The 25,389-nt window shown below is 42.5% G+C and overlaps 2 protein-coding genes across 2 annotated transcripts in view; one reads left to right on the plus strand and one right to left on the minus strand.

Annotated features, from left to right (window-relative positions):
• LOC146619860 (VPS10 domain-containing receptor SorCS1-like) overlaps positions 1-25,389 on the plus strand; it is a 51,993-nt gene that overhangs the window by 24,938 nt on the left and 1,666 nt on the right. Inside the window, exons 6-25 of the mRNA XM_085369170.1 lie at positions 290-354; positions 891-1,009; positions 1,338-1,427; positions 2,248-2,427; positions 10,025-10,171; positions 11,878-11,980; positions 12,289-12,365; positions 13,008-13,099; positions 13,282-13,389; positions 13,712-13,829; positions 13,994-14,127; positions 15,146-15,259; positions 16,006-16,177; positions 16,467-16,653; positions 17,597-17,730; positions 17,833-17,956; positions 19,575-19,687; positions 20,592-20,726; positions 23,963-24,062; positions 24,420-24,528. Of these exons, the coding sequence (XP_085225296.1) occupies positions 290-354; positions 891-1,009; positions 1,338-1,427; positions 2,248-2,427; positions 10,025-10,171; positions 11,878-11,980; positions 12,289-12,365; positions 13,008-13,099; positions 13,282-13,389; positions 13,712-13,829; positions 13,994-14,127; positions 15,146-15,259; positions 16,006-16,177; positions 16,467-16,653; positions 17,597-17,730; positions 17,833-17,956; positions 19,575-19,687; positions 20,592-20,726; positions 23,963-24,062; positions 24,420-24,528 (2,421 nt within the window). The remainder of the gene's footprint in view (positions 1-289; positions 355-890; positions 1,010-1,337; positions 1,428-2,247; positions 2,428-10,024; positions 10,172-11,877; positions 11,981-12,288; positions 12,366-13,007; positions 13,100-13,281; positions 13,390-13,711; positions 13,830-13,993; positions 14,128-15,145; positions 15,260-16,005; positions 16,178-16,466; positions 16,654-17,596; positions 17,731-17,832; positions 17,957-19,574; positions 19,688-20,591; positions 20,727-23,962; positions 24,063-24,419; positions 24,529-25,389) is intronic.
• LOC146619861 (uncharacterized) lies at positions 6,277-7,577 on the minus strand. The gene is made up of 2 exons (XM_085369737.1): positions 6,529-7,577; positions 6,277-6,334 (listed from the first exon to the last, which is right to left on the minus strand). Exons 1-2 carry the CDS (start codon positions 7,527-7,529, stop codon positions 6,277-6,279), a joined length of 1,059 nt encoding a protein of 352 aa, XP_085225863.1. The 5' UTR covers positions 7,530-7,577.

Consider the following 25,389-nt stretch of genomic DNA (forward strand, 5'->3'; position numbering starts at 1 on the left):
TCACTACAGGCACCGGAAAGCTGGCCAGTCAGAGCACAGTAGGCTTATAGAGAAGAGGTGGGGCTCAATGAGCCCAGAGCTAATATCACCTTTTTCATGAGGAGGCTTCAGCAAAGCCCATACATCAGACGAAAGTGGGCTTTTAGGCAGCCTGTAGCTCTTATATGTGCTTCAGAGTAAGAAATAAATGAGGAATTCTTCAGACAATGTGAAACGTTCACTTTTCTTAAGGGTCACGGGACAGACACTGATTATAAAACAAAAAGTAATGTTTATCATGATGTTACAGGTCCAGACTGGGCTTGGACAAAGAACAAGGAATGATTCATCTGGAGATCAGCGTCTCTGATGGGCGTGAGTAATAACAACATGTTACCTTGGCAACACAGAAAAAAAAATTGATTTATCACAATTTAGTTTAACAATGTTTTTTTTAATATAATAAATATATATGAATAATTTCATTTAAGTATATTATTATTATAGTGAGAAACAAAGAAAGTAGTCAGTGCTGAAATTCTTCTTCCCATCTGGCTACATGAAGTCTTCATACAGTCGAGCTTATTCATTTTTGAAGGGCTGGGCTGTGACTTGGCGCACTCGGCTCGACTTTCTTGGCCACAATGCAGAGAGGGGGGCACTTCCATAAGGGCCTTGTGTGTTAATGCCCTATCTCTGTAGAGAGTACTTCATTTGGCTGATGTTAACAAACTGGGACAGCTCTCTCTACTTTATCTATTAGTAAGAATATTGGCTTCCAAATTTTTGCTTCTATGCTTCACTTAATACTATGAGCATAGGCACTGCTAAGCTTTTACTGTGGGCTACAGAAGGTTGTTTGTTCCTGTATTATGTTGTCTTTTTAGCACTAATTTCTTGCTTACCCACAGGATCGCAGTACATAACTTGTAAACTTCAGAATTGCTCTGATGGAAACAAGAGCAAACCTTTTCCTGGGTTTATCATCCCTGATTCCCTTGTGGTTCAGGATGAATACGTTTTTATCCAGGTGGGTTTTTATTGTGAGGTCTGGTTTCATTAAAAGACAATTAAATGCTGTAAAACCAATGTGTTCACTCTTGTCTTAATGTACAGTCATGTTTTTCATTAACTAAAAGGGGCCATTATCCTGTGAAGGGATGGGGTAAAAATTAAATTGCAGCGTTGTATATTACTACAATGCCACTCTGGCATGATGCACAACAGCCTAATTAGCAACAAAACCAGAGTGTTGATGGCTGCATAAATTATTTGACCCGAGCTTCGGGCAGTTAGTGTCTTCATTTATGTTTATGGATGTTTACTATGGATAAATGTACTCTATTCTGCTTTTGTAGGTGCCAGTAGGTGGCCAGTCTGTCCATTATGTGTCCTATAAACGAAATGCTTTCTACCCGATGAAGCTTCCCAAGTACACTCTGCCAAAGGTAAGGTAACTGGAAAGGATGCAGTGTTTGATTGAGAAGAACAAGTAACATTAATTTAACTATGAAACATTTATTCCTCTGGGATATTTTGTTCTATGATTATAAGTTTTAGTTGGGTGATTATTTCCAAATACTTTCATCAAGTTTGCTTCCAGTATTATTTACTGACGGATCCATTAAATTGTTTTCTGTGCTTTAATCTCCTGAAAAATGATATAGGATTGCATAATTATGTCTCTGTTTATTTAATAGCATTGCACTGATTTTCAGTTTTCTCATCTATATCTACTTCGCCTAAATTACATTTACTTAAAGCAAATCTGGAGTTCCCGAGGGCTCCCCAAAATGTTCTGAAGCAGAAAATGTCAATTTAGCATCTGCACAAAAATGCACTGACTTCCATTTACTGCAAGCACAGCAGGGTGGCTTAGCAGTTTGAGAGACTGTGTTAGAACAACAGGAGAGATTTAGTTCCTGCAGTGTTGTTTCAATAAATCTATCCATCCTGCCTTGTATTCTGTGACCATTTTTTCTGGGAAGGGCACATCTTGTGCACCATGCTGGATAAGAGATTCAGTAAAATTAAAAGGAGCTTGGCTTCATTTTTAGTGCACAGCGTGAAATGCCTTAGGTCTAATTGCTACAGACCCAGACTGAGTGATGTCAAGAAGTGACAAATTGTTAGCTCGCAGCTTTGTGCACATCGCTAAGCGGATTTACACTTACTTGTTCTTTAAGCCATTTCCTAAGAAACATATTGGCAAATGAGTAGTTAAGTAATCCACACAGAGGCATCCACTCATGAATTCTGCTTATTTAGGACTTACAGATAATCAGCACAGACGATAACCAGGTGGTGGCAGCGATTCAGGACTGGCACCAGAATGATTCCTACAACCTGTACATGTCTGAGTCCAGAGGGCTATTCTTCACCCTGATGCTGGAGGACGTTGTGAGCAGTGGAGGTCCTGAGGGAAATATAATGATAGACCTCTATGAGGTAGGCAGTGAATGTGCTGCAGGGGTGGTGCTTTTATCTGACTACATGGTTTTGTAATATTAGGGCAGTGGCTTTTTTTGTAGTTTCTCCTTTTATATATTTCATATATTTATTATAGTCTGTCTGTCTGTGTGTGTTGACATTAATGCATTACTACTTAAGAATGCTTTATGGAGCACTAATTGAGCTCCTTCAAAATGTTAACCCCAGAGTGTTATTGGAGTATATGGTTTTAATTTTATGTTCCAAATTAAGGTAAATGAAGGTATCATATATGGTTCCTCGTTTTATTTTCTGAACATTTTCTTGACTGGAGTCTTGTCCAGTCACAGGCACAGGCTGCTGTAAGGTGGCAACATTTGCAAAATGTGGCTAAAAATATATACTTTTCTTCAAAGGTCTAAGTTCATTTGAGTTCATACACTGAACTGAGCATGCATATACACACAAATACAGGTTGTGCCCGAACAGAATACTTCAAGTGAAAAAACAGTATTTTTTTGAGTCAATACTGAGCCCACTTTGAAGAAAAACAGTAGCAGTGAAGTATATCTCTACTACAAACAAAAAAATAAATAGCATGATGAAACCATGTGAAAATCAAGGAAAACTAAATAATTCATAAACATTGAATTACTAAATCAATTTTAGCAGTAATAAAATATAATAACACTATGTAACTGAAGTATAATAAAAATACTATAAGGGTATCAAAAAACCAAAATCACACATTTCACAGCTTGAAAATGACTAAAAGTGGGATAAATGTCTCACTGGATCACTGTATGATGTTATAGGAACTTGTGGCAACATTCAGTGTATTATTCACTACTACTATCCTATATTTATAAGAGTTTTTTTTAATAACACAAATATGGCTCTCTAGATGCATCTGGTGTATGTCTCAAAGTGGACTTATGGAAATATGATCAAATATAGTGCCACCACTTTTAGCCATAAATTCCACTAATTTCTAGAGACAACACCTATCTCAACATTTAGAACAACTATTGAAATACATAATGTAGAAGACTAAAGTCTGAAATACTCCCAGCCACTGCTGATTGGATGCACTTAGACCCCCGGAGAGCAGTCATTTTGGTTTTCTACCTTAGACCCCCGCGGAGTCATCATTTTGCGTTTCTACCTTTAAAAGCCGGAGAGCAGTCAGTCAAATGCTGGAGTCATTCATATGTATATTAGGTTGTTACCTAGGAATTCTGGAGGGAGGGGAGTGGGGGTGAGTGATTGAGGGGGTGGGGGAGTGGAGTGTTTCAGTTTGCCATCTTAGGGAGAAATCAACACATGTCCTTTGTATGTCCTTTGTTGCTGACATTTATTGATGAAAACAGTACAAAAAACCAACCATTTGTACACATATTTACAAATAATGATAAAAAGTGAGTGAGTACATTTCAACATTTTCAGCAATCACTCACAATCCTGGCACTGCCACGGTATCTGTCGTCTGCATTTACCACATGTGTACCTGTAGCAGTGAACACATCGCACAGTGGCCTGATTTTTTTTGCATCTGTGTTTGACCTGACACGTGGCCCTTTTTCCAGGGCTCGGTGTGGAGGGTTGTGTCCGAAGCAACTGTTCTTTTCTTGCCTTCTTCGCAGCTACATGAGAGCGAGCCAACTCCCTTGCAAGCTCCACCAGGAAGTCCACCCGTCTTTCCTTCGTCCCGGTGCATGCTTGATACAGCACATGTGCATTCAGTGCTGCCATGTCAATCATGTTATAAAACACGGCAACTGGCCAGCGCCGTGTTCCTTTGCGGACAGTATACTCCCGAACCATCTGGTCCATCACATCCACGCCACACTTTGTTTTGTTGTAAAGGGTGACAGTGTTTGGCTTCCTTTTGGTAGTGTTATCAGTCTGAACCACGCTGTGCATGCTGCTAAGAATATAGACTGTCTTCTTCCGTTTGGCCGCATACGCCGTCAGCGTGGCAGCAGAGGTTGAAAACACCTAAGAAATAAGATAAATTGTTATTTCCATAGCCCTTTTACACACAATGAAACACATAAACATAGAACCACAAAAGACCTGCAACATACCTGAGTGGTGAATTCATTGCGATCTGTCTGTCTAGTGGATTGAGGAATTTCCCTGCGAATCTTGTTGACTGTGCCGAGGATGGTGGTTTTCCGTCCAAGAAGTTTTTGCGCAAGTGAAAGCGATGTGAAGAAATTGTCCGTGGTAACATTTCTGCCCTTGTCTAGGAATGGTTCCATCAGCCTCATTACTACATTTTCAGAAAGTCTCTCCCCAGTGGGACGATTGGGGTCCTTGCCAAGATATGGGAAGACATTGCAAATGTACTTGGATTTTAGGTCGCAGGCCACCCAAAACTTGGTTGGTGCACAATCATCTCTATGATTGTGCACCAATCAGAGCACTGGGTGTTTTTTGTACTGGGTATATATATGACACAATCTCACTGTTTTCATCAATAAATGTCAGCAACAAAGGACATACAAAGGACATGTGTTGATTTCTCCCTAAGATGGCAAACTGAAACACTCCACTCCCCCACCCCCTCAATCACTCACCCCCACTCCCCTCCCTCCAGAGTTCCTAGGTAACAACCTAATATACATATGAATGACTAGCCAATTTAGCTTCCACTTCCAGCATTTGACTGCTCTCCGGCTTTTAAAGGTACAACGGTAAAAGCCTGGCAATCCCAGTGAGCATTGCATTCAAATGCACTTTTATCACTATGTGTCACATACATTAGCCTGATGTTTGCTGACTGACTGGGAGACGTTTATATGGTTCCACAACCTCACAGTGAAGCCAGTTTTAACGTCTATTTAAGTTACCAAATGTGGTTCCTTGCCCCAACAGAGGGTTTGCTTGACAGAAAATCAAAAAGTCACAAACTTTCATCACATTCATCAAGTCAAAATGTCAGATATTTACCGAGTGTCACGGTCTGGCTGGCAGACCGTGGGGATGTGGGGAAAGGAGGACCCAAAACGCAGACTCTGCGATGCAAACAGTGCTCTTTATTTACAGTGAAAAGGCTGTAAAAACAATAACTCCCCGTTGCTCCCTCGAACCCCGTGTGCGTGCTTCCCTCCGATATCTGTGCTCGTGCTCCCCGCTGTTGTGTTTCCGCACCCCCGTGCGTGCTGCCTCTCCGGACCACTCCTCCTCCTGTAGGGAAACCAGAGACGCAGCCGTCAACACTAACCCTCGGCGGGCATATACGCACAGCACAGACCTACGCTAACACACACTGACTTGGTAAGATAACTCAATGATCCCGCGTTGGTGGGAGCTCCAAGACTCTCCTAAGTAGCTCCCCCGACGAGCCCTGATCAGCGGCAGGTGTGTGGCTTCGGGTGTGGCCAGTCCCTCCGCAGGGCCACACCCCTCAGGCCTGCAGGTGGCCGAGCTCCATCCTCCAGGCACACCCGCAGACATACACACCCATACCTCGCCTAAACATATGAGTGGGACACAGACTAACACAGCACAGAGAAGGAGAAACGACACCAAAAATACATAATAATAATACACAGGTCCATGACTGCCCAGGGATCCTGGGTCGCCCAGTCCCAGGACCCTGACAGTACCCCCCCTCTAAGGGTCGGCTCCCGACGACCCAAAAACACAAACCAAAAACAGTACAACCAACCCAGGGCGGGCGGCGGGAGGTCCAGGACGGAGGGCAGAACCAAAACAAGCAAAAACCCCCAAAGAAAACAACCCCCCCAAGGTCACAGTCCCAGAGTCCGACCGCGCATCCCGCAGCGGAGCAACAAAAAGAAAAAACGCCACAAAACAGTCTCAGGCGGCCCATCAACATAACAAAAGAGTTCAGGGGGCCTACCTCGAGCCCAACGGCGGCGACGTAGCAGCTCCGGCGGACGGCCCCGGGTCCGGCAGCAGCAGCAAAACAGTTCAGGGGGCCTGCCACGGGTCCGGTGGCAGCGGCGCTGCTCCTCCGGCGGCCTGCCACGGGTCCGGTGGCGGCGGAACGGTTCTGGTGGCCTGCCACGGGTCCGGTGGCGGCGGCGCTGCTCCGGTGAGCAACAGCGAGGCGTGGCACCAGGTCCATGACGCGCCGATCGCTGACGTGGATGCACCGGACGTAGATGGCGAGGAGGCCGCGCTAGACGTGGAGGTCCCTCCGGTCCGCTGATCTCCTCGGCCGGCAGCGAGAGCTCCTCCTCGGCCGGCAGCGAGAGCTCCTCCTCGGCCGGCAGCGAGAGCTCCTCCTCGGCCGGCAGCGAGAGCTCCTCCTCCGGCTCGCTGAGCTCCTCAGCTGGCAGAGCGGGCTCCTCCGGCTCGCCGAGCTCCTGCTCGGGCATGCTGAGCTCCACAGCTGGCGATGCGGGCTCCTCCGGCTCACTGAGCTCCTGCTCGGGCATGCCGAGCTCCTCCGGCTCGCTGAGCTCCTCAGCTGGCGGTGCGGGCTCCTCCGGCTCGCTGAGCTCCTCAGCTGGCGGTGCGGGCTCCTCCGGCTCGCTGAGCTCCTCAGCTGGCGGTGCGGGCTCCTCCGGCTCGCTGAGCTCCTGCTCGGGCATGCTGAGCTCCACAGCTGGCGGTGCGGGCTCCTCCGGCTCACTGAGCTCCTGCTCGGGCATGCCGAGCTCCTCCGGCTCGCTGAGCGCCTCAGCTGACGGTGCGGGCTCCTCCGGCTCGCTGAGCTCCTGCTCGGGCATGCTGAGCTCCACAGCTGGCGATGCGGGCTCCTCCGGCTCACTGAGCTCCTGCTCGGGCATGCCGAGCTCCTCCTGCTCGCTGAGCTCCTCAGCTGGCGGTGCGGGCTCCTCCGGCTCACTGAGCTCCTGCTCGGGCATGCCGAGCTCCTCCGGCTCGCTGAGCGCCTCAGCTGACGGTGCGGGCTCCTCCGGCTCGCTGAGCTCCTGCTCGGGCATGCTGAGCTCCTGCTGCAGCTGGACGAAGTCTGAGGTTTCCCGAGCTTGCACTACCCCCCGGGCTTTACGCAGGGTGCAAAGGCAGGCGGAAACTCCCTTGAGCTGGCCGAGGTAGGGGTTTCCCTCCAGGATTGCCTCGATGGCGTTTAACCCCACCACTCTTGCCCTTGTGTTGGTGGTGTGAGTTACCCAGTCCATCAGGCGTTGGACGCGGGTGAGGTCGCTCTCTCCGGACAAGGCCGCTGGAGTGGGCAGTGGAATGGAGGCTGCTGCTGGTGGAGAAGATGGCTGAGCGTGTGATGTGGATGGTGAACAGGATGAAACGGTAAGCGGTGAGGTAGATGTCGCGGGGGATGATTCAGCAGGTGACGGCTGGATCACTAGCCGGGCGATAGGCTGAGGTACCGTGACCAGCTGGGCCGCGGGCTGCGCTTTGGCTACCGGCTGGGCAGCTGACCGTATAAACATAGCCCCAGAGTAAACAGTTGAGGTGAGTGACGATGAATTGTCCATATGACTCACCACAGCCGGCTGTTGAGATGTCTGTGGATTTAGCTGCGGTGAGGAACGCTGGCGGCGCGAACGTCGTTTCCGTGTCGGCGTCGGGGCCGGCGTCTCAGGCAGTGAATCCACCAGCTGTCCGAGCTGGTGGGCAGCCTGAGGAGGAGAGTGGAGGTGGAGGGTGGAAAGTAGGAAGTCCAGGACCACCGCATTAAGGGAGTCCACCAGCCAGGGGAATTTAAAAAGCATCTCCTGCAGCCGCCTCTCCACGGCGTGACGCAAACCTTCCGCAGGCTTCTCCCACCATAAGTCACACATGCGGTACACTTTGTCCATAATTTCCCTCCTGAGCCTCTCCTCGGAGACCGCTGGGTCCATAAGTGGTGGGATCATTCTGTCACGGTCTGGCTGGCAGACCGTGGGGATGTGGGGAAAGGAGGACCCAAAACGCAGACTCTGCGATGCAAACAGTGCTCTTTATTTACAGTGAAAAGGCTGTAAAAACAATAACTCCCCGTTGCTCCCTCGAACCCCGTGTGCGTGCTTCCCTCCGATATCTGTGCTCGTGCTCCCCGCTGTTGTGTTTCCGCACCCCCGTGCGTGCTGCCTCTCCGGACCACTCCTCCTCCTGTAGGGAAACCAGAGACGCAGCCGTCAACACTAACCCTCGGCGGGCATATACGCACAGCACAGACCTACGCTAACACACACTGACTTGGTAAGATAACTCAATGATCCCGCGTCGGTGGGAGCTCCAAGACTCTCCTAAGTAGCTCCCCCGACGAGCCCTGATCAGCGGCAGGTGTGTGGCTTCGGGTGTCAGGGCCACACCCCTCAGGCCTGCAGGTGGCCGAGCTCCATCCTCCAGGCACACCCGCAGACATACACACCCATACCTCGCCTAAACATATGAGTGGGACACAGACTAACACAGCACAGAGAAGGAGAAACGACACCAAAAATACATAATAATAATACACAGGTCCATGACTGCCCAGGGATCCTGGGTCGCCCAGTCCCAGGACCCTGACACCGAGTTAGATTTCTTTAATTTGTTTTCTAATTTGGGACTGTATTTGTGTCCTTAAAAAATGATAAAAAATTACATGAAATAACATTAACTTGATGCTGCTTAGGAATGAATTTTTTTTAGATGAATAATCAGAAAAACACTTGAATTTTTTTTTACCCATATACTGAAACTGTTGACTATAAGAGGACTCTGATGGCAACATGGGGAGCGCTAACGGAGACACTATGTGTCTCTAAGAGTACCATACAAAAGTCAAATCACTGGTTTGGGATCTTTCTTGAGCAACATAACAGACTCTGACAAGTAAAGCACCAACAGATGGACAAAAACTTTCATAAGAGTTCTTGTGGATTTTCTGCTGTGTTTTCCTTAAGTGCACTGAGATGTTTTAGATGCCCCTTCTATAATGAAACAGATGTTACACTGCATTCATTCTGCAGCATCTGGGTGCTTCTCTCATATCTACTCTATGGCTGCTTTATCATCTTTTTCATGCAACATTACAGTTTCACAAGAAATCATTTAACAGGTTTAGTCATTAGATAAGGTATCATTCATATACACATTTCGAAAACACAGTCAGTGATGGTGCATTGGCACAGTGCAGAATACTGGCTTTAACTAGTGCCCTGAACATATTATATCTGTGCTGACAGATCTACTACGAGGTTGCAGCAGCTGCACATGTATACATCAGCCTAGATTATCCTCATCCTTAGCCAGCAGTAAAAGCATCATGTTGTTGAAAGCTAAGATAGCCATCAGCAGTAGTTATGCTGCTCTCTGCCCAGAAACACTTAGCTGCAGTGACCAGTAGAAGATATTAAATGGTCATTCATACTTTGACAAAGATTTGTGGAAATGAAAGAGAAATGTGAGCTCAAGTGATAGCTGCAGGTGAGAGTCTGCATCTCTCTGCACATAAATACAAAGAAGAAGACATATCTCAGGGCTGTGCCATATGTTGTTTTGATTTTGCAGAGTCCTACAGATGGTCCAAAATAGTGCTCCATGTCAGGAAAAACTATCACTTTCAGACATCTCTTCCTTTCCAAACTAGGTTTTCAGCTTTACTTAAGTTTGAATAATTTACGGTTATTTTTTTCCTCCCTTTTTTGTTACTTTTCCCCCCACTGCTCTCCTTCTCTCATGTTCTCAGGTTGCCGGGATTAAAGGGGTGTTCCTGTCAAATAAAGTTGTCGAGAACCAAGTGAAAACTTATATCACATACAACAAGGGGAGAGACTGGCGTCTTCTTCAGGCTCCAGCAACCGATCTCCAAGGAAACAAGGTCTATTGTGAACAAGTAAGTGGGCCACTGACAAGAGGTACATTTGGTTATTTGGATTTCCATTATCTGCTTGCAAAAATACCGCAGTGAATCATGCTAGACCATGGTCAAAGTCTGCTGATAACTATGTGCCATAGCAACGCAGTTCTGAATGTGGCAGTAAGTGAAGAGACCTGTTATGATTAGGTTTACCTTCCAGTATTCATTTATATTCAATACATATTACTACAAGTAAAGGGAACATACCATACCTTTCCTTATTTTAAGTCATACTCAAACGTGTAAATGTAATCCCTATGAGCCAAAGCTCAGGCTCCAGACTGCTCTGAGTACTAGGTTCATATTTTCGTCTTATGTGTTGCTCAGTTCCTGGCACAGAACTTAGATGAAGTCAAACATGTATGTACGCACTCTCTCTAGACAGTATTACTACAGCACTGCGTACGCAGTAGGGGTGCAACATTTGCACAAATCTATACGGGACTGGGGAATGACTGCAGGCATGAGCACTTGATCATCGTAAATCACGAACGAAAAATTGTGATGCACTTTCAGGCCACTCTTTACATTAATCCCCTTTAAAAACTCCAGTTTTGCACTCAGATGTTGAATTTTAGAGTGTGTCTGTGTCCCGTAGAGGCTTATATTATTCATGCAACAAGATGTTAGCAGCAGTGGCAACGAATAGGGTGTAAAACACTGGATGATGGAACTACGACATGAGTAAATTCTGTAAATTCAATATAAGTTTTAGTATTATTTCTGTAGTACTGAATGTGCAACATAGACATTTTACTTGCTGCCTAACCTTTGGTGTTTCCTGACATTTTCCTGCTTTTCCATGTCAGTCACATGTTATTATAATATTATGAAGATGATTTAATCATCAAGTTCTAGCTTTAAACATGTGGTGATTAAATGATTTAAAAATCACTGGATTTTATTTTTATTCACGTTTTGCATAGCATCCCAGCATGCTTTGAAAACCAGACTTTACTGTATTGCTCTGTACCATAGATTTTTGGATAGCTTTTTGTTTGTGTGCTAAAATGCAGCACATTATTGCATTTTTGCTTTATTTTTCTTTCTTTTCTTTTAAAAAAAATAAATCAGTACAAAGCTTCACATTGTTTCTTATTCCACCAGGGTAGGTAAAGTCAAATCATAAAAGATAAGGAGCACAAGCATAAGTGGCAGACTTAGTCAACGACAAATTAAAGGAAAATTAAAACTTTTTTTTAATTTAGAGAGATTCTAGGCCCATAAATTAAATCTAAAGAGGCACTTAATCCAAAAAGGTCCCACAAACACTTTCTGTCGTCCAAACTGCCTTTTAATCTACCAAGCGTACACTCGTAAGAGATTTATCTCTACTGCTGCATCTCTATCTCTAGCCATTTTCCACTAATTTTGGAAACTGTAATAAGACAATATTTACTAAGCATTACTCACTATGTGAAATAGCATTAGTTGGGACTCATATTGCTTCATAAGCTTTGATTCCACTGGGCTACAGCTGCAACTAAAATGTTTTTTTTTAGTTGTTGTAATTATTTTTGATGCTTGTTGTGTCTTTTTACAACAGACAAAAGCCCAAATATGGGCTTTGAGTTACTCATGTATATAACAATCAAATCTTCACATCATCTCCTGCGCATAGATCTGATCTATATTAACGTTTCATTTTGATTTGGAAAACTAATGTCCTTCGCGTTTCGCAGCCATACTGTTCGTTGCACCTGCACCTTCACGTATCAGAGAATCCTTACACCTCGGGAAACATTGTCAGCAAAGACTCAGCTCCAGGAATCATAATAGCATCAGGTGAGACGATATTTGATTATTTTGCACATCCATACTGTTGTTTACGCTCTGCCTTAATGCTGGTCTTTGCTCACATCCTTCAGCACACAGTCACATCTGTTTTTTTTTTAGATGCAATTCCAGCTCTGTCTTTCTTAGCTGACAACAATTTAGAATATAAAAGGAAATCTGTTTGTCCTGCACATCTGTTGCATGTTCTTTAGTGGAACGACTAACAAAAGCACTTTTTTGTTGGTTCTGAATTAACGATCGGATCTGAAAACGTGACATGCTTAAAATAATTGAGATTAAAAATCTTTTGTATTCAGGCGTGGTTGGACCTGAGCTGACCAACGCTAATGTCAGCATCTTCATCACATCTGATGCTGGGAACACCTGGAGAGAGGTACATTACATTAACTGTTAGATTAGGGCTATGGGTACATTTTGTGATATTAGTACCTGTACAATGTCTTCATCTCGATAGGTAGTGCTTTCTGAATGTATTACTCTGTTGAGTATAATCAGGTTTTCCTTTTGAGTCTTTTTATCCATTCAAGAAACCAGTGACGTCTTCCCCATGACTATTCACTGAGTGTAATACGGAACAAAAGTTTTAAAACATATGACTTTAGTGAGCTATTATCTGAACAAAGAAGAAGAGAACAAAACAGGGAATCTGAGCTTTCATTGCCAACTTTTATTCCTCAGTTTTCAGCTGCTGTTGCTGCAGTCACATTTTCAAAAAAAACCCTACAAAACAAAAAAAAACAAAGGCGTGAAGTTTGACAGCCAGCCTTGTGCATATCTGATCTTTAAAACAAATAAAACAAAAGGAGCATTTAGACTTTTTGCCATTGGCTTAAGTCTGAAAAAAATATCAACAATAAGAGCAACGCTCGCTTGATGCTTTCCTTTATTCACACAGCTGAGACTCTTGTGTGTTCCTGCTTGTTCGTTGTATAGGTGTGAACATGCATGTTCTTGTACTTTGTGCAGACTTGAATTTTTCTCTGGAGTTATGAAGTGGAGCTGATTATGTCTGCAGGTTTTTCAGGAAGAGTACAGTGTGTTTTTCCTGAATCAAGGAGGATCTCTGGTGGCCATCCGACACACACCTCTGCCAATTAGACACATATGGTAAGGCTCTCCAAGGACGCACCACATCTTTTTAGAGACTGTATTCAATCTTCAAAACAAGGGAGTTTGGGGGGGGGGGGGGGGGGGGGGGGGGGTTGCTTCCCCTCTGATGCTTTTCATACAGAATTCAGCTCTATTTGTGGCTGGTCTGTCTGTGATCCAACCATTGTTCTCTCCCTCAGGCTGAGTTTTGATGAGGGCAGAAACTGGGACAAATATAGCTTCACCTCCTCTCCGCTCTATGTTGATGGGGTGCTGGGGGAGCCTGGAGAGGACACCCTTATAATGACGTAAGATTTGAAGGAACCATGAAGACTCAATGTGTTTCATTTTAGTTAATTACCGTCCTTGCTAATTATATTTTACCCAGATGAAGACTTAGAAGAGTTCACAATATTCTTGATTTTATTTGATATGGATTTTGGGTTTCGTCAGCCAAGATGTAGAAGAAGGGTTTCTCTGCTCCTGCAGAACATGGGTTAGAGTCAGTGTATTGTTATTATTATTATTATTATTATTATTATCAGTGGAGTTACAGGTTTTTCACATATTTCTTCTCAAATCTACCCCGCATTTGATTAATTTTCTGGCTTTTCTGACTTTTTTGTGTAGAATATTCGGTCACTTCAGTCATCGATCTGAGTGGCAACTCGTCAAGATCGACTTCCGGTCCATTTTCCAACAGCGGTGCACATCTGACGACTATCTGACGTGGCAGTTGCACAATGAGGTAAGGCGGTCTTTCTGCTATTTGACTAATGATAACGCGAAGATTCATCCATTGATTAAAGCCAAGAGAATCACTTTGATTTAGCTGCACAATAAAAGCAAGATGGTAAAAAAGAAACAAAAAAAAGAATTTCTGAAATGTTTATGATGCATTATTAATCACAGGGTGAAGTGTGCATCATGGGAATGAAGAGAATCTTCCAAAAACTGAAAGCAAACGTTCGATGTGTCAAGGCCAGAGATCAGTATATTTCCCAGATGTCAGATTCCTGCCTGTGCACAGAGGCGGATTTTGAGTGGTGAGTTCTCTTCTCTGCAGCTACACTCTTTTCACTTCATTAAATCCAATGCACAACACTTTATCAATCTCCAGAGGCAGAGTCTGTGAAGTAAACCTAAGGCACAACAAGAACAGTATTTGAAAAGATCTATTTTATAATTCACTACTTGTTATTCCTATTTCAGTCATGTTCTTTTGTAAATTTAGGACATAACTTGGTAATAATAATAATAAAAAAAAGTTTCACGAACACAGATGTTTTTCTGCTTCCTAGTATATTGTGCAGTTCATTTATCATGTCACTTTTACCACACGGTGTTACCCAAACTTATATTTATGATAATATGCATCGCAAAAGTATGAAAAATCTCAATTATAAAAAGTTTAAACACCACATGATCACGAGATAAAGAAAAATGTGGGTGCCCAGCCTTCGCAATCACATGAAAGCAGGTTCATTGCTGCATGATTCAAGTGCCCTTGAATAGATTTCCATAATGAATAGCAGTAGTGGTTCACTCTACACTCTATTATTAGCTACTTCTGTATGTCTAACAAGTATTGCTTCGATACTTGTTTATCACTTCAGACTGTCTCATCCTTTCTTTTATCTTTCTCATCTAACCGGTGCTGATTGAGCAGCACAAACTAATATAACACAAGCTTAACACCACTTTATTACTAGATGACTTCTGGCTCCTGAGAGAGTGTTTCCCTGATCATGATGAAAGATTTCTGACAGATCAGTCTTACTGATGAATACTTTGCAGAGGTATTATAATTGTGTGTTTGTGTTAACACAGACAATGCTTTTGCTGCCTCAGAAATTTGATGCAACCCCCCCAAAAACATCAAAACTTCAAATACTGCTTTGCTGTGGGGACTTTTCTCTAGCCCAGAACATTTCTGTTTGAAGGATGCATGTAGTTATTGATTTTTTTATTTTTATTTTTTGGTGTGGGGTTTGGGTATTTTTTTAATATATAAATAAACGATCCGTAATCTTGATAATAGTGTCTTTTTCCCTACTGAAACAGCGACTATGGGTTCGAGAGGCAGATCGATGGCACCTGTGCTCCAGCTTTCTGGTTTGTTCATTCAGCAACATCTAGAGACTGCATCGCAGGGGACAGCTTTCTCAACACCACAGGGTATGCTTGAGTCACTTGTTCATTATGTTTTTGATTTAATTCAGTTTTATTTGTCAATGCAGTTTACATTGCACAGTAAAGACCATCAATAGTAGAGAGATCAAATATCCCCCACCGAGCTAGCACTTGGTGGCAGTTTTCACAGGATGAGATTTCTGGTAGAACCAGATTGAAATGATGCCAGAAAAACAAGCAGCAGATGCACAAATGTTTTTAGTTAGTTTCAAATCAGCCTTCATGAATCACCAGTTGTTGTGTTAAAATAGTAGTTTTCATACAATGTAATTTCCAAGGTTAAAAACAGATGGAAAACATGCTTGAAAGAGACGTGTGTGGAGTTTAGGTAATTAAAAAGATCAAACCTCTGATTTTCTTACTTCAGATTAAGAGCGAGGCTTGCTTATATTTATTGCCACTATTTAACTGTCAGCCAAAATAAGCCAGCTGTATAGCACAGGCTTCCCACCACACTGAACATCACGTCACATGCTGCTTAAAAACTAGTCATTAAACAAGACTAAACCAGCCAACATATGTGGGAAATATGATTAAAAAAATATCCAGTAATAAATCTGTTTGCATTAATATCTATTCATAACAGGCTAATTAAACTCACCTAATACAGCAGTTAAATATGACAAACAGTCGTATCCACTGTCTTCATGGGTTGTGCCTGCTTTTATGCTCATGCCGTGTCTGACAGTCCTTTATTTTAGAAGTCCTCTCTTTTCTTTTACGAATTCTAGATATCACAGAGCTTTGTCTAACAACTGCACCGAGGGAAACCTGTTAAAGTACAGCCCCAGACGACAAAAGTGTCCCAGTCAGGCTCCCAAGGGCCTCCAGCTCTTCACCAATGAGGGAACGCTGGTAGCAACTTTGGGAAAGAATGTCACCTTCTTGGTGTTTCTGGAAGAGGTGCTGAGTTCACTTAAGAAAAAAAAAAACCCATGTACTTTACATTATAGGGTGAAGCTTTTAGGGTGCATGCTCTTTTATTGGTGTACTGTATACCAAGATGCTGTCATGAACATATCACAGAGGACCGAGCAGCAGCACATCAAATAAATATGCTGTGACATGATTTACAGCATGACCTCATTCCAGTAGATATTAGAGAAAAAGCACACGGTTGTGTGTCAGCGAGAATGCTGACAAACAACCAAGGTTACAGCGTGAGTGACAGTATTTTCTTTTCTTTTGCAAGGGTCTTGGCTCCATGACAAGTATAACAGTGGACTTTGGTGATGGAACCGCTATATCCTATGTGAATATAAGCTCCATCGACGACGGGGTCAAGCATATCTACAGTAAAGTTGGCATCTACCAAGTTTCTGCTACAGCAAACAACGCTCTGGGCTTTGAAAGGATCGTGCTCTACCTCCATGTCTCCTGTGAGTGGAAAAAAAGTAACTTGTCCTGGATAAGCTCCTGCTAAAGCATACAAAATCATATAATGCATACACTTCCACTTCCATGCTAGATTTATAGGCATCATTCATAATGCAATGCTCATATTAAACCTTAAAAGTTCACATGATTCACACAGTTTTTTTCTGATCTTGGTGTTGTATGATGTCAGTGACATCTTTAATACAATCAGCTCAGGCAATACAGCTCTAGCTCACAGATGCCCCACCCACCTGCTGTTCAAACCTTCTGTTAATTGTTTACATCAGACGAAAGTTGGCTTAAAGGGAGCTAAAACAGCTTGAGGGTCTACACCATGGCCCAGTGTAAGATAAATGAGGATTATTTTGAAATCTGAATCATGCAAAGCCATGTCCAAAAATAAAAATATGGAGCTGGAATATACACGTATATAATACAGCTAACTTTGCACCAGCCTTCAAATAGATCAAAACACTTGGACTTTTGAACCTTTAGAGTGAAAAAGTGGTTTGAAAATGCACTCACGCTCCTTCTGCGGGTTCAGATCGGCTCATTAAAGTAAGACTTCACCGAAAAAAAAAGAAAAAAAGCTTTGAGTGTCATTCATCCAGCGTGGGTGTGAAAGACAGCTGTTTGTTGTCTCCTTGTTGACAGAAAAGAGCGCCACTGGTCAGCTTGAATTTACCTCATTATAACAGATTCCAATAGTGGCACTTTCATGGGTGCAAAAACATCAAAACATCTGCAGACACTTGTCAAACCACTCCTGAAGCGCATTCAGCTCCATCCTGCCTGTCAATGTGTTCCAGGCCGCCATTGTTGTGCCAGAATACTGTGTAATCAAATACGTGGTTTCTCTTGAAATTTGGAGCACCATGAAAGCTTTACGTTTACGCATTTTAACAAAAGGTACGACTTTGGAGTTTCTGTATTTTCCCTCTAAAGGTCAACTCGAGCAGGTCCAGCTTTCTGCTCCGTCAGTGGTCATCAAGAACAAAGCAGTAAACCTTACCACAGTGCTACAGCCCAGTGATGTGGGAACAGTCACTTATTACTGGTGGTTTGATAACAAAACGGAGGTAAGCCATACTTTCTCCTACTAAACCATGCCGCCTGTTTACTGAGCAGCATGATAGATAGTAGACAGTTTCATCTCATCTCATGCCTCTATGCCTTTTTAGCCTGTTGTGACCCTCAGTGGCGCAATGCCCTTCACTTTCTCCAAGGAGGGAACTCACACTGTTACTGTTCAGGCTTCAGTGGGCAACACTGTCCATCAAGATCAAAAGAGGGTATCAGTTTATGGTATGTATCTTTTTTATGTTACCATCATTTTCTTCACCTAATGCACTTAAGTAGCCATTCGATAATTGTTTTGCCTCTAGAAATTGAGAGTGAATAACTTGAAAACTTTATGGCTTCTGACAGCACAAAAAAAAGGGTTCAGTGATGCTTCTTTCAGCCACATCTCGTGCCATTCATGAGTGAAGGACGCTGGCTGTGTTGCAGTAGAAATTGTTTAGTTTAGTAACTACAGTTTTGATCATGTGAAAGCTCTGTAGGGGTTATGAGATGTGCCAGAAAACATAAAAGCATTGCTGCAGTGTTTCTATGATCCAAGTTTAAGCCTGGGTAAGCAAGTGAGACCAGTTCATTAAGTAAGAACTGTTCTTACTTAATGAACTTCTATTTTTAATGACTTGGGGGCATTTACTTCAGGCTCCAGATGTTTTGCCTGTTGTTTCTGGAATTACAATTACTTTTACAAAGATATTCATTTTTTACAGACAATCAACTTTATGAATTTTGGTTGTTTCTGTGTTTTATTTTTATTTTTATTGCTTGCAATTAACAATGTGTGTATAGTTTTGAATGTGTATGTGCTACTAAATTATGCAACTTATGATTGCACTGTTGTCTTTCTTGGCCAGGACACTGCTATTTTTTTCTAGTATAAATGAAGGTAATTATAAATAATGACAGAGCATTTCTTTAAATTTCGTTCACTTTTTATGCTAGTTTGCAAAGTTAATTGTACCACATATGGAACTGGCACATGAACAGGACCCATCACTCAACTTTAAATGCATGCATTTTCTTCTGCTTATCCAATTAAAGTTTCGAGCCTATCCCAGCCATCACAGGGTGAAAGGCAGGGTGTAACCTGGACAGGCCACCAGAATATCGCAAAGCTAACACAGAGAGGACCAACCATTCACACTCACACCTGTGGCCAATTTTACAAAGAATTTCCAATCAACATGCATGTCATGAGCTGTGGGGGGAAATTATACCTGGAGTGTACCTATGGAGGCAAAAGGCAAACATGCAAACACCACACAGACACACAGTGGATTCAAACCGAGGCCCTTCTTGCTAAACAGCAGTGTTAACCACTGCACCTCTGTGCCACCCTCACCATAAACAATAAAAATACATGTAACACAGACAAAGACAGCAGAAACTCTGCACAGAATTTCTATTTATTTTCTTTTTGATATAAATTGTTTACTAACATTTAAAAAGATGTAAATTTTAATGAAAATACCAATTTTTGAGGAGTCCTGGGGCTGCTCTTTGAATCTAATAAAACACTTAGCGCTATAGCAGATCTCCAGTGTGAAGCAGTTCATTTTACATTCTGCCAGTAGTACAATCAATACATTTTATCACTGGCACTCCGACTGTCTTTTCTTGTAGCAGCTAATAAACAAAGTTGAGGATTTAGCTGCAGCTAATGATGCATGCACAGGAATAAACAATGTATTCTAAAATGAAATAAGAAGGTCACCAGACCAAAAAATATATGCAAGAAACGACACTTTTGCCAGTCAGTGTAAGGGTTATTTGAAGTGTGTGAAGTGGATAATTGTTTAAAGAGTTTATTTTTCATGAAGTAAGAAGATTTCTGCCTATATTTCAGATTATTTCCGCTCACACGTGTTGGCATTTTCATCTAATTTGGATGAGCTGAACCCCGGGGTGTCTGAGTGGAGAGAGGACATCGCCAGAGTTGTGAAAAACTGCATGGTTCAGGTCAGTTTTTCAGCTGCTGGTGTTATAAAGGCTGTAACATGAGTAGGAATAAACTAAACTTCAGAAATCTCATTTAGATTCTGGCAATTAGCAGCTTTACACTAGTGTGGAGGAGGGAAAAAAACTCTAGTCACTGTCTAGTGAGCTGATAACACTTAAGATTTTGGTTACGCTACATTTGTAATGTATGCATGTGATCTTGTCAAGTGTTTCACTCCAATAGCTGCAGTGTCTTTAACCTCAGTAGCTGTGTAATTAGTCGTTTCGCTCTGAACGCTGACATAGCGCATCACTCGAAATCATTATTACGAGCGCAAGCTTTCAACTGAACATGTCAAAACACTAAAGGGCAGTAAAAGTGCTGCTATGACACTTGCCTTTTGCCTCTGTGAAGAAGAGAATGACGGTGAGAGAACACCACAAGCTCTAGTAAAAAAGAGCCACACTGTGGTTAAATGTGCCTGGTTTTCTCTTTCAGACACTGTGGGGATGTCATCAAAGCAGCGGGTTATGTAAAAGACCTGGATACTGAGCTCTATATATATCCGACAGTAGCCCTCAGTATGAAACATTCACTTTGACCTTCTGTCTTGTCAGATATGACCACAGTTTGCACCAAGAAACTGACAGCAGACCTCTGGTTACGGCACAAATGCACTAAAAGCTCTGGCCTTTACCAAAGACTGTCATATTGAACTTGCATGTTTAACTTGATTCGTGCATTATACCTCGACAGTGACTGGTGCTTAGGCAAATGATATATGAAGCAGAAAGCAGAAAGAATTTACTCGTTAATACAGATGACCCCCAAGGATCGTATTTCAGGGCCGTAGTACACACTATCACCTCAAAGTGTGTCAGTTCAAAAACCTTTTTTAATGAGGTTTTGTTGTTATTATAAAAGGTCACTGGAATCAGTGAGGATCAGCTCCTGGTCACAGTGCTTCCAGGGCTACCAACTACAGCAGAGATTTTCATTGTACCTGAGAAGAGGCCAAGTGACAGAGCCATGGATGAAAAGTGGGCACACCTGGATCAGGTATTGTCTCATAAATCACTATAACGGTCCTTGACAGATACTCAGTACACTTTGGTTTTCTGTAATCCACAAAAGAAAATAAATAAATACAAGAAGTTGAGGAGTTAAGAGACCATCTCAGGAGAGAACATCTCAGGAGAATGCCTCCTTTCCTTCAGAGTGTCATACAGGATTGTTGAGCTATCAGTATAAGCTAAGTATTAAAAACATATCTTTCTATCACTGCAGCTGTCTAGCAGGCAGGAGAGGACCCAAAAGTAGCACTCTAAAAACACCACATAAACTCACTGACTGGACTGAGGACATAAATACACATGAGGTAACAAGAGGACAGGCCACAGGTGTGAACACAGGTGACACTAATCTAGACAAATGAGACAAGGGAAGCAAAACTGAATGTGTTAGGAGACTATTGAAGTAAAACAGGAAGTAAGATAACCACAGAGACAAAACTAAGACTCACAGGCTTGACACCGGGACCGGGGACAAGACAGACTGAGGCTGAATCACAAAACTCTTGATAAACTAGAAAATAACATTCGGAAACCAGACATCATTATCTCCTGCTTTCAAAAAATACAAACCCAGACGAAAACTCAGAACAGTTTCTGTCACCACAGGGTTGCATCTTGCTTTGCAGATACACAGAACATTGTATTTACCATACCATAGTCTTAAGCTAAAGGATAAAAATGAAAGTGGTCTGCAATTTTTTTTTTCACCACACTGCCTCCTGCATTGATTTCCCCCCCCCCTGAGAAACTCTTTGCATAAATTTCAGTTTCTCATATATTGCTGCAATCATCCCTAATTATCTAAGATTCTTTCTCCAATTTCCGATTGATGTGGAGCATCAAGCTGTTTTTAGAGTCCTTGGTTATATGTATTGGAGAAGTGTTTTAAGGAGAGTTACATCTTAACTTCCCTTTCTCTCTGTTTGTCCACAGTACTGGAAGTATGTGTGCGCTGAAATGAAATTGTATTTGCACAAATTCCCCCTCTCTTATCTCTGACTACTGACTATTATTTCCTGTTTCCAGTTTTTCTTTTCTTTTATGTGTTTGACAGACAGAGTCTGTTATGCGAGAGACTACCTAATTATTATCCAATTATTTTATGCTTTTCTTTATTACTTCTTAAAATGTCTTCTGCCTTCTTTGGTGCCACAGTTTCCCTTTTTTTTCCATTCCAATCATCAACTTGGGGAGACTTGAAACTTGTTCTGGCAAGACAATACATCAAAATGAGCATAATGTCTGCTCTTATTTTTGTCAGAGTTAAATTATAGTTGCATAGTAACACAGTTTTAAGTGCAGCTTGACTTGGAAAGTCTGCACTCCATCACCACCTAACATTAAGGTTAACTCTGACAAAAATAAATGCAGACGTGATGCTCATTGTGATGGATTACCGAAGTCAGCCAAGTTGAAAGTCTCTGAAAATGCATTTTCATACCATTGTGAAATGAATGGATGCCACTGGCTGCTTGGTGGTGAGGAAAAATATGATGTTATGCCTTGGAAAAGGTCAGCCGTAATGAGGACTGTACATTTTTTGTGGTAATTGGGCTAAAGCATGCACAAACTCTGGTGTAGTCCATCAAGTGAGAACTCAGTGAATAAGAGGAATGTGTTCCATATAGGCTCATTGTTATTATTATATAGACCCCATAGGCTCTTTTCTTACACGAGCCAATCTTTCAGTAGCGTCTCAATAGTCTGTCCTCATGTACTTTCTTGTTTTTTGAGTATACCCCTATTTAATCAGTATTTCTCTTCCTTATCACGCGTATTATTTCACAGAACCTCCAAACTGATTTTAAATCTGTATCACTAAACTGTTAATTATTTCAGTGTTTCCACAGATGCATATTGTATTTCAGGCACTCCTAAAATGTAATACTTTATGTCAACACTAGAGGGCAATGCCTTCCCGTGTAAAAGCACTGCTGCATCCATCAGCGCACTGAAATAACACTCAGAGTATCTCAGAATGTGTAATTGGACTGACAGTCACCTCTGTGAAGTTTTGAGACTTGCATAAACCTTTGGGTAACGATAACAACTTTATTTTAAGCCGCCCGGGCTTTGTGGTTGTTATTTTCTTGCTGTGAAATAATATTCCTGGAAATGTATCGTGCATCATGTTCGGAAAAGCTATCAAATAGGTAAACAAAGCAATAAAACAGAGATGTTTTTTTAAAGCTAGACAAGCTCATTTATTCATAACGGAAGAGACTACAATGTATCACAAGTAAACATAATTTTGCTGGCTCACAGTCAGTCTTGAACTACGTTAATAGGTATTTAATTACATTGATGCATCATATAATTGGCACCATCGAGAAAGGAGACAATCTGGGGCAGGCGGCTGGGATTGGGAATTAAAGAGATGTATTTATCTAAAGCCTGTCTGATTACCTGGCAGAACCTCACAGACAATAGGGTAATAAATCTTCAGTTCACTGTTCTCATCTCCAGTGAATGACTTGCAATGTGGAGGCACTGAGTGAGCGCCAACACATACACATGTGCATCGATGAGTGCATGTGTGGAGGAGCTTATTAAAATGTGTAATAGATTTACTGACCCTGATATGCCACTAGAACAAAAAGTAATTATTCATACTGTGTAGAGCGGTCTAATTTTAACCAGTGGAAAGATTTTAGAAAGAGCGAGATGGAATTAGTGAGGCATGGCTAAGGACTCAAATGGGCATTGGGAAGGCATTTTGGTCTCTTGCTAAATGACTGCTTCATCAAGGTGTGAAAAGCAGGGGAACTTGAGTCTCTTCAGGGAGAAAAATTAAAACAGCAATTTTAAGATATTAGAACACACTTTGATTTCCAATAATGTTGCCTCACTGAACCTATAAATGGGCAAATCACATTCCCTTTAAAAGGAAGCATGACAAGGAAATAGTTTGAAAAACTCCCCGCTGTGATGGAAATGGCAGAAGATTATTTTTTAATGTCACTGCCACACCATAAGCAGAACACCTGGTTACCTGATAAGGTTTTTCCCCCACCATTAAAGCCTGTTAGGTTTCAGTGCAGCAGGTTTGGTTTTCCCTGTGTCACATCACCATTTGCTCCTCTTTAGAAGGAAGCAAAAACTCTGATCCATAATTCAAGCTGTTGGATGGAATGGCTGTGGTTGAAATATTGATGACTGTGAAATATTCCTATACAGCTGCCGCTAACTGAGCCTTCTCCGCTCTGCCACTTCTCGTCATAGCTTTCTCAGGTTCTGCTAAGTGCTCTGAACCAAGACCTCATCCAGTTCACACTCAAACCGGGGGTGCAGGTAAACGTGTACGCCACACGGCTGTCTCCAGGTGAGCCTGCTGCGTCTGTCACACACCTACCTGAACAAATGGCAGGCAGTCTGATCCATTTTTGTTAGAGATGTGTTCCAGACCCCATTTCTGGGGTCGTGTTGGGGCCAGACTGTGTGCGGTTCTTCTAGTTTGAGGCTAAAAATGAGATCTACATGTGAACGAGCTTTCAGCTTTTCAAATGCTTATTAAAAATTAAACAGAAGTCTGGAAAGTACAGCTTATGTATTTTGTCATATTGTTGTATTCGTTTTCCATGTTCTCTCTGTTTATACTGCGCTGACTGATATTTAACAGAATTGCTATATAATCTTGGCCTGCATATGTGCTCATTTTCTCCATCTTTCTGCTTCAAAGCTCCTCTCGTGGACAGCAGTGATAGTGGCCACAGCGGCACGGCGGTCATCATGCTGGTGTCAGTTGTCCTGATGGGCCTGGCTGCCTTTGTTATATATAAATTTAAAAGGTACAAAATACTTGGGTGACAGAGCACAGTCAGAGAAAGATAAGTTAGGCGGAGTCATAAAAATAAGCCCTCTGATTTGCAGACGCATCCATGAAGTTGTCTGCGATAAAATACGTTATTGCTTTGTTTGTTTGTGTGTATTCGCACGGCCCTATTTAGGGTTGCTCCCATTATCTAGAAGCAAGCACCTAACTGCCGAACTCCTAAAACTTTCCAGAAGTATTCAGACTCCATATATCTCTGAGTTATGGACATCCACGACACAATAATAGCTTGAGAAATAAGACAATTCCCCTCTGTCTCAATCTGCAGAATATTACAGGGAATGACAGGCTAATCAATTCTCCCAGAGCGCTGAATGGGTGTCAGAGTCCTGCAGTTATCAATATTCATCTATCTGACAATGTGAGGGTTGACCTTTCGGAAATGCTAAACACAGCTATCCAAGGTGAGGCATACTCTGCAGAATGGCAGGAAAGGTTGAGAAGATGAATCCTGAGACAACACACATTATACAGTGAGGGACATACAGTAAATAGCATCCTCTGCTGGAGGTAATCCCATGCCAATCACAGGGGGATGGTTTTGTTCGTCAGTAGTTTGTGGAATTTTACTCATTATAAAGCAAACACTGCTGAACTTTATGGATAGTAATTACTACATTAAGAAATCAACTTGGAGTTCTTAAGCTCCCCCAAATGTCACAGCACCAGCTGCAGCACAAAAACACAAGGGGGTGAATCTGAAATTAGAAATGCAAGATGTTAGTTTTAAGCAGAATTGGGGATGCATCTGAGGGGATGAAAAATTTATTGAAAAGTGAGGTGAACAATACGAAAAGTGAGAGAGCAATGCCCAGTG

This window comes from Diplotaxodon limnothrissa, linkage group LG13, assembly GCF_057381915.1.
Source record: "Diplotaxodon limnothrissa isolate DT_005_m linkage group LG13, D_limnothrissa_male_GT1.1, whole genome shotgun sequence".
Taxonomy (NCBI): domain Eukaryota; kingdom Metazoa; phylum Chordata; class Actinopteri; order Cichliformes; family Cichlidae; genus Diplotaxodon; species Diplotaxodon limnothrissa.